Source organism: Saccoglossus kowalevskii, chromosome 13, assembly GCF_978046115.1.
Source record: "Saccoglossus kowalevskii chromosome 13, keSacKowa6.1, whole genome shotgun sequence".
Taxonomy (NCBI): domain Eukaryota; kingdom Metazoa; phylum Hemichordata; class Enteropneusta; family Harrimaniidae; genus Saccoglossus; species Saccoglossus kowalevskii.
Window position 1 is genome coordinate 34,846,455 of NC_140653.1, and position 9,291 is coordinate 34,855,745.

General features: G+C 40.2%; 1 protein-coding gene across 1 annotated transcript in view; it reads right to left on the reverse strand.

Moving 5' to 3' along the window:
- Positions 1-6,554, reverse strand: part of LOC144346979 (voltage-gated purine nucleotide uniporter SLC17A9-like) — a 32,904-nt gene extending 26,350 nt beyond the window's left edge. Inside the window, exons 1-5 of the mRNA XM_085507428.1 lie at positions 6,400-6,554; positions 6,093-6,219; positions 5,452-5,671; positions 5,207-5,306; positions 4,709-4,939 (exon numbers count right to left, since the gene is read on the reverse strand). Coding sequence (XP_085363554.1) covers positions 4,709-4,939; positions 5,207-5,306; positions 5,452-5,671; positions 6,093-6,219; positions 6,400-6,530 — 809 coding nt within the window. The 5' untranslated portion in view covers positions 6,531-6,554. The remainder of the gene's footprint in view (positions 1-4,708; positions 4,940-5,206; positions 5,307-5,451; positions 5,672-6,092; positions 6,220-6,399) is intronic.
- Between the last annotated feature and the right edge of the window lie 2,737 nt (positions 6,555-9,291).

The window sequence follows — 9,291 nt, forward strand, 5'->3', positions numbered from 1 at the left end:
GAACGCCCCACTTCTCATCACGGAGAAACACATTTCAAGTTTACCTGAACGCCCCACTTCTCATCACAGAGAAACACATTCCAAGTTTACCTGAACGCCCCACTTCTCATCACAGAGAAACACATTCCAAGTTTACCAGAACGCCCGACTTCTCATCACAGAGAAACACATTTCAAGTTTATCTGAACGCCCCTCTTCTCATCACAGAGAAACACATTTCAAGTTTATCTGAACGCCCCTCTTCTCATCACAGAGAAACACATTCCAAGTTTACCAGAACGCCCGACTTCTCATCACAGAGAAACACATTCCAATTTTACCAGAACGCCCCACATCTCATCACAGAGAAACACATTCTAGCAAGTTTACCAGAACGCCCCACTTCTCATCACAGAGAAACACATTCCAAGTTTACCTGAACGCCCCACTTCTCATCATAGAGAAACACATTCCAAGTTTATCTGAACGCCCCTCTTCTCATCACAGAGAAACACATTCCAAGTTTACCAGAACGCCCCACTTCTCATCACAGAGAAACACATTCCAAGTTTATCTGAACGCCCCTCATCTCATCACAGAGAAACACATTCCAAGTTTAGCTGAACGCCCCACTTCTCATCATAGAGAAACGCATTCCAAGTTTATCTGAACGCCCCTCTTCTCATCACAGAGAAACAGATTCCAAGTTTACCTGAACGCCCCTCTTCTCATCACAGAGAAACACATTCCAAGTTTACCAGAACGCCCCACTTCTCATCACAGAGAAACACATTCCAAGTTTACCAGAACGCCCCACTTCTCATCACAGAGAAACACATTCCAAGTTTACCAGAACGCCCCACTTCTCATCACAGAGAAACACATTCCAAATTTACCTGAACGCCCCACTTCGCGCCACTTCTCATCACAGAGAAACACATTCCAAGTTTACCTGAACGCCCCACTTCTCATCACAGAGAAACACATTCCAAATTTACCTGAACGCCCCACTTCGCCCCACTTCTCATCACAGAGAAACACATTCCAAGTTTACCAGAACGGCCCACTTCTCATCACAGAGAAACACATTCCAAGTTTACCAGAACGCCCCACTTCTCATCACAGAGAAACACATTCCAAGTTTACCAGAACGCCCCACTTCTCATCACAGAGAAACACATTCCAAGTTTACCAGAACGCCCCACTTCTCATCACAGAGAAACACATTCCAAGTTTACCTGAACGCCCCTCTTCTCATCACAGAGAAACACATTCCAAGTTTACCAGAACGCCCCTCTTCTCATCACAGAGAAACACATTCCAAGTTTAGCAGAACGCCCCACTTCTCATCACAGAGAAACACATTCCAAGTTTACCACAACGCCCCACTTCTCATCACAGAGAAACACATTCCAAGTTTACCAGAACGCCCCACTTCTCATCACAGAGAAACACATTCCAAGTTTACCTGAACGGCCCACTTCTCATCACAGAGAAACACATTCCAAGTTTACCTGAACGCTCCACTTCTCATCACAGAGAAACACATTCCAAGTTTACCTGAACGCCCCACTTCTCATCACAGAGAAACACATTCCAAGTTTACCTGAACGCTCCACTTCTCATCACAGAGAAACACATTCCAAGTTTACCTGAACGCCCCACTTCTCATCACAGAGAAACACATTCCAAGTTTACCTGAACGCCCCACTTCTCATCACAGAGAAACACATTCCAAGTTTACCTAAACGCCCCACTTCTCATCACAGAGAAACACATTCCAAGTTTACCTGAACGCCCCACTTCTCATCACAGAGAAACACATTCCATGTTTATCAGAACGCCCCAGTTCTCATCACAGAGAAACACATTCCATGTTTACCTGAACGCCCCTCTTCTCATCACAGAGAAACACATTCTAAGTTTATCTGAACGCCCCTCTTCTCATCACAGAGAAACACATTCTAAGTTTATCTGAACGCCCCTCTTCTCATCACAGAGAAACACATTCCAAGTTTATCAGAACGCCCCACTTCTCATGACAGAGAAACACATTCCAAGTTTATCTGAACGCCCCTCTTCTCATCACAGAGAAACACATTCCAAGTTTACCTGAACGCCCCACTTCTCATCACAGAGAAATACATTCCAAGTTTATCTGAACGCCCCTCTTCTCATCACAGAGAAACACATTCCAAGTTTACCTGAACGCCCCTCTTCTAATCACAAAGAAACACATTCCAAGTTTACCAGAACGCCCCACTTCTCATCACAGAGAAACACATTCCAAGTTTACCTGAACGTCCCACTTCTCATCACAGAGAAACACATTCCAAGTTTACCTGAACGCCCCTCTTCTCATCACAGAGAAACACATTCCAAGTTTATCTGAACGCCCCACTTCTCATCACAGAGAAACACATTCCAAGTTTACCAGAACGCCCCACTTCTCATCACGGAGAAACACATTTCAAGTTTACCTGAACGCCCCACTTCTCATCACAGAGAAACACATTCCAAGTTTACCTGAACGCCCCACTTATCATCACAGAGAAACACATTCCAAGTTTACCAGAACGCCCGACTTCTCATCACAGAGAAACACATTTCAAGTTTATCTGAACGCCCCTCTTCTCATCACAGAGAAACACATTTCAAGTTTATCTGAACGCCCCTCTTCTCATCACAGAGAAACACATTCCAAGTTTACCAGAACGCCCGACTTCTCATCACAGAGAAACACATTCCAATTTTACCAGAACGCCCCACATCTCATCACAGAGAAACACATTCTAGCAAGTTTACCAGAACGCCCCACTTCTCATCACAGAGAAACACATTCCAAGTTTACCTGAACGCCCCACTTCTCATCATAGAGAAACACATTCCAAGTTTATCTGAACGCCCCTCTTCTCATCACAGAGAAACACATTCCAAGTTTATCTGAACGCCCCTCTTCTCATCCCAGAGAAACACATTCCAAGTTTACCTGAACGTCCCACTTCTCATCACAGAGAAACACATTCCAAGTTTACCTGAACGCCCCTCTTCTCATCACAGAGAAACACATTCCAAGTTTACCTGAACGCCCCTCTTCTCATCACAGAGAAACACATTCCAAGTGTATCTGAACGCCCCATTTCTCATCACGGAGAAACACATTCCGAGTTTACCTGAACGCCCCACTTCTCATCACAGAGAAACACATTCCAAGTTTATCTGAACGCCCCTCTTCTCATCACAGAGAAACACATTCCAAGTTTACCAGAACGCCCCACATCTCATCACAGAGAAACACATTCCAAGTTTACCTGAACGTCCCACTTCTCATCACAGAGAAACACATTCCAAGTTTACCTGAACGCCCCTCTTCTCATCACAGAGAAACACATTCCAAGTGTATCTGAACGCCCCATTTCTCATCACGGAGAAACACATTCCGAGTTTACCTGAACGCCCCACTTCTCATCACATAGAAACACATTCCAAGTTTATCTGAACGCCCCTCTTCTCATCACAGAGAAACACATTCCAAGTTTATCTGAACGCCCCACTTCTCATCACAGAGAAACACATTCCAAGTTTATCTGAACGCCCCACTTCTCATCACAGATAAACACATTCCATGTTTACCAGAACGCCCCACTTTTCATCAGAGAGAAACACATTCCAAGTTTACCAGAACGCCCCACTTCTCATCACAGAGAAACACATTCCAAGTTTACCTAAACGCCCCACTTCTCATCACAGAGAAACACATTCCAAGTTTACCAGAACGCCCGACTTCTCATCACAGAGAAACGCATTCCAAGTTTACCAGACCGCCCCACTTCTCATCACAGAGAAACACATTCCAAGTTTACCTGAACGCCCCACTTCTCATCACAGAGAAACACATTCCAAGTTTACCAGAACGCCCCACTTCTCATCACAGAGAAACACATTCCAAGTTTACCAGAACGCCCCACTTCTCATCACAGATAAACACATTCCAAGTTTACCTAAACGGCCCACTTCTCATCACAGAGAAACACATTCCAAGTTTACCAGAACGCCCGACTTCTCATCACAGAGAAACACATTCCAAGTTTAACAGAACGCCCCACTTCTCATCACAGAGAAACACATTCCAAGTTTACCTGAACGCCCCACTTCTCATCACAGAGAAACACATTTCAAGTTCACCTGAACGCCCCACTTCTCATCACAGAGAAACATATTCCAAGTTTACCAGAACGCCCCACTTCTCATCACAGAGAAACACATTCCAAGTTTACCAGAACGCCCCACTTCTCATCACAGAGAAACACATTCCAAGTTTACCTGAACGCCCCACTTTTCATCACAGAGAAACACATTCCAAGTTTACCAGAACGCCCCACTTCTCATCACAGAGAAACACATTCCATGTTTACCAGAACGCCCCACTTCTCATCACAGAGAAACACATTCCAAGTTTACCTGAACGCCCCACTTCTCATCACAGAGAAACACATTCCAAGTTTACCTGAACGCCCCACTTCTCATCACAGAGAAACACATTCCAAGTTTACCTGAACGCCCCACTTCTCATCACAGAGAAACACATTCCAAGTTTACCTGAACGCCCCACTTCTCATCACAGAGAAACACATTTCATACTGGCTCTAATGTCTCACAGTAGAGTAACAATTTCCACACATCTAAATTCCCTATTCAACTATAGCAGCCTAACCTATGGCAAACTCACCAGAATGCTCTATGGCAAAGTAACAACTTCCAGATCTCTTTCATAGACCTTTGTTGCACTGTGTCTTTTTCAACGTTCTGCATTTTGCAAGGATGTGCACACTTTCTTTTCAGGACTAAAATTCTAGTTGCAATCGCCCAAACGATAGTTAATGTTCCAAAGACATAATATAAACTTCTCCAATTCAGTCTTTCCAGCAAAAGAGAGCCAATGCTACCTGATACAATGAGCCTTTTGAACAAATCATTATGAATAGACAGAATTAAGATTTGATGCATGTTTGCAATAGTGTTTATTATTGTTGTATATGTATACTACTTATTTATTTCTAGTTCATTTTGCAATATATTTTTCCACAATTTGGTAAATCGTTCACTTGTTATTGCGCAAACAACATGTTTTACTAGACACAGTTATGGCACCATTTGACTAAGTGTTTATACATGTTGTGAATAATTTGTATGAGAAAAGCACTATGTATTGTATTATCTTACCCACCCTATTGATAAACCAGCCGCGAAGCACGTGTAAATACACGTTCTGTTTCTAATGTGTATTTTACTTGCTACCACATTTGCTACAGCCGGATAATGGAATCCTGAGAAAGTACAAACATTACTCAGAATACGGGACAAATAGTTTCTGATTCTAATTTAAAAGTACGACATGATGCAATGAAAATTTCGATTTTTCAAATATTTGTCGTAAGAATTTTTTTTAGTCATATTTGTTAGTAAACATACCTTGCAAAATAGCGAAAATAGTTCTTATGACTACAATTATCGCCAGCTGCGTCGACTGGTCACGTGATACATCGACACAATATGGATATACAATAGTGGTTATCCCCCAACCAATTGCAGCTAATGTGATCACTTGGTTGCCACCGATATAGTCGCTAAGAAAACCTGATATAATCTGAGTGGACACATATCCAATATAAAAGCAGGACAGCACAAGACCCTAAAAAGGAATCACGATAACTTATATATACTTATATATTGCAGTTTAAATGATTTTAGTAACCATACTAAACCCATTCGTCATTACGTGGACCATAGAATGCTGATATAGAATAAATATTTATAAATACAAGTTAATTTAATAAATACACGTTACAAAACAGCCTGGTCTATTATAACAATGATTGTACTACAATTAACAATTTATTGTGGTTTTGGCAAAACATATTGGAATATCTGACACAATATAAAGTGATTCATCTGTAAATTCACCTGCATGCTACAAAAATACATGACTTTTGCGCACGCGTCGGAAGATTATGTGTATTCTAGCATTTTTATTTATAGAAATTATTTAGCAGGTAGCTTAGTTTGAGTATTATCTCAAAAGATATTGTATTATACGTTATGAATTCACTCACCATTTGCGACTTGTCCCAATTGTATTCAGATGCTTGAGATACAATACTAATTGCCGTGATATTTCTGCATGCGTAGGCTAGTACTGTTAGTACAATCAAAGAGGGTACGTTCACACTCATCTCTCTCCTGTATTTAAAATAATAAAGCTAGAATCTGCTAAAGCTAGATTCCTAATTAATTAATAACTTTGTTTGATAACATTTTAAATGAAATAACAGTTTATACCGAATATCTACGCTTTGCGTGTGCGCATTTAACATCGAAAAGAATAATTCATCAGGCGGTCTATCATATCAAGTAACGCACCTTGTCCAATAATGGACGTCATTCTCATTATCTTGATCTTCATGTTCGACGTCAAGAAGAGGGTTGTTCGGTGCATATGTTATGTGGTCGTTATCGTGGGTCAGAACGGCATTTGTTGCACGTGTATCCATAGAACTAACGTCGCTGGTCACAGTATATTGGTGGGCCCGGCGTTTTAATATGATCACACGAGCGTCACGTGGGTGTCACGTGGGCATCTGTCATGGGAAGCGGGACAACTGTAACACCCCATACACTTCAACATCTTATGAAATGGTGCTCAGGAAAACATGCGCTACGTATGGTGGAGATTGTGCCCATGGTATTCAAAATAGTATACGATGCAGTAGTACGCGTTCTCTGTGTGTAACTGTCATATATTCACTGATATTAGCTTATTGTGGACACCCATCATTGCGTTCAACCATCATGTTATGGTACACATTCAACATGTTATTGAGTTCAACCATCATGTTATGGTGCATATTCATCATGTTATTGAGTTCAACCATCATGTTATGGTGCACATTCATAATGTTATTGAGTTCAACCATCATGTTATGTTGTACATTCATCATGTTATTGAATTCAACCATTATGTTATGATGCACATTCATCATGTTATTGAACTCAACCATTATGTTATGTTGTACGTCAATCATGTTATTGAGTTCAACGTTCATGTTATGGTGCACATTCATCATGTTATTGAGTTCAACCATCATGTTATGGTGCACATACATCATGCTATTGAGTTTAACCATTAAGTTATGTTGTACATTCATCATGTTATTGAATTCATTCAATCATCATGTTATGCTGTACACAATGATGTTATTGAATTCAACAATTATGTTATGTTGTACATTCATCATGTTATTGAGTTCAACCATTAAGTTATGATGTACATTCATCATGTTATTGAATTCAACCATTATGCTATGTTGTACATTCAACATGTTTTTGAATTCAACCATTATGTTATGTTGTACATTCATCATGTTATTGAGTTCAACCATTATGTTATGTTGTACATTCATCATGTTATTGAGTTCAACCATTATGCTATGTTGTACATTCATCATGTTAATGAGTGGAACACATCGTGTCGTGGTGTACATTCCTCATATTATTGAGTTGAATCATCATGGTATGGTGTACATTCATCATGTTATTTCAGTCAACCATTATGTTATGGTGTACATTCATCATGTTTTTGAATTCAACCATTATGTTATGTTGTACATTCATCATGTTATTGAGTTCAACCATTAAGTTATGTTGTACATTCATCATGTTATTGAATTCAACCATTATGCTATGTTGTACATTCAACATGTTATTGAATTCAACCATTATGTTATGTTGTACATTCATCATGTTATTGAGTTCAACCATTATGTTATGTTGTACATTCATCATGTTATTGAGTTCAACCATTATGCTATGTTGTACATTCATCATGTTAATGAGTGGAACACATCGTGTCGTGGTGTACATTCCTCATATTATTGAGTTGAATCATCATGGTATGGTGTACATTCATCATGTTATTTCAGTCAACCATTATGTTATGGTGTACATTCATCAGGTTTTTGAATTCAACCATTATGTTATGCTGTACATTCATTATTTTATTGAATTCAACCATTATGTTATGTTGTACATTCATCGTGTTATTGGGTTCAACTATTATGTTATGGTGTTCATTCATTATGTTATTGAATTCAACCATTATGTTATGTTGTACATTCATCATGTTATTGAATTCAACTATCATGTTGTCGCATACGACTTGCTTACCACTTCCGTGTGACTGAGAATGTTCTAGAACCGTACTGTGTCTGGGTGGAATTTTTAGAAGCTGGTTGAATAAGTAATAGAACACTGTAGAAGGCAATAGAAGGTAATGGAACATTCTAGAAATTTGTAGTAAATTCCAGACTCATTATGTATGCTGAATGTCTATTTATAGACAGTGTGGGTATATATAGGGAGTTGTTCAGCACTGAGATCAGATCGGAGATCTCGTTGAATTGTATTGGAGTTTAAGTATCTAGTTATTGGAGTAGTGGAGTTTTACCGCGTTATTGTACTTGATGTTTGCAGAGTATAATAATACCAGTACCAGTTGGAACCTCATCTGTTGGCTCCGTGTTCGTATTTTATCATCGCCGCCAGGGAAGTCTTTTTGTTACTGTTGCCATTTTGGTATTTGAACCATCACACCTGTACCATACCAATTACGGTAATATTACGTTGCGTGTGACATCTGGGGCTCGTCCGGGAGCAGTGAAGACATATAGAAGAGAACATGGCCAGCGAGATAAAAGATATGTCGAAACAAGAGTTGATGGAATGGGTGGATGAACTGGGAGTGACTGGAGAAGACAAAAGGAAATTTATTTTGGAGCAACTGAGTTCTCAGCGAGCTGACAGACAAGCGGCGAGGGAAGAGAGAAAGGCAAAAATGGAAATAGAAGTAGAGGTGAGGAAAATGGAGACTGGGGAAAGAAAGGAAAAATTATGGCTGGAAGCGGAAGCAGGTGAAAGAGAGAAATTGCGAATGGAAGCAGAACAGCGAGAAAAGGAAAGGGAAGCAGAGGTAAGGAAAATGGAGATTGAGGAAAGAAAGGAAAAGTTACGACTGGAAGCAGAAGAAAAGGAAAGAGAATTTGAGTTGAGGAAATTAGAGCTGCAAGCAGCAATGCCTGGGTTCCAACAGGCTGATTTTGGCGGTCAACGAAATGTGGTCAGTGATGCACAGTCACCAAAGTTGCCTGCATTTGTTGATGGTAAGGACGAACTTGATAGTTATTTATTGCGGTTTGAGAGGTTTGCAACGAATGCGAGTTGGCATAGAAATGGATGGGCCACAAAACTGAGTGCGCT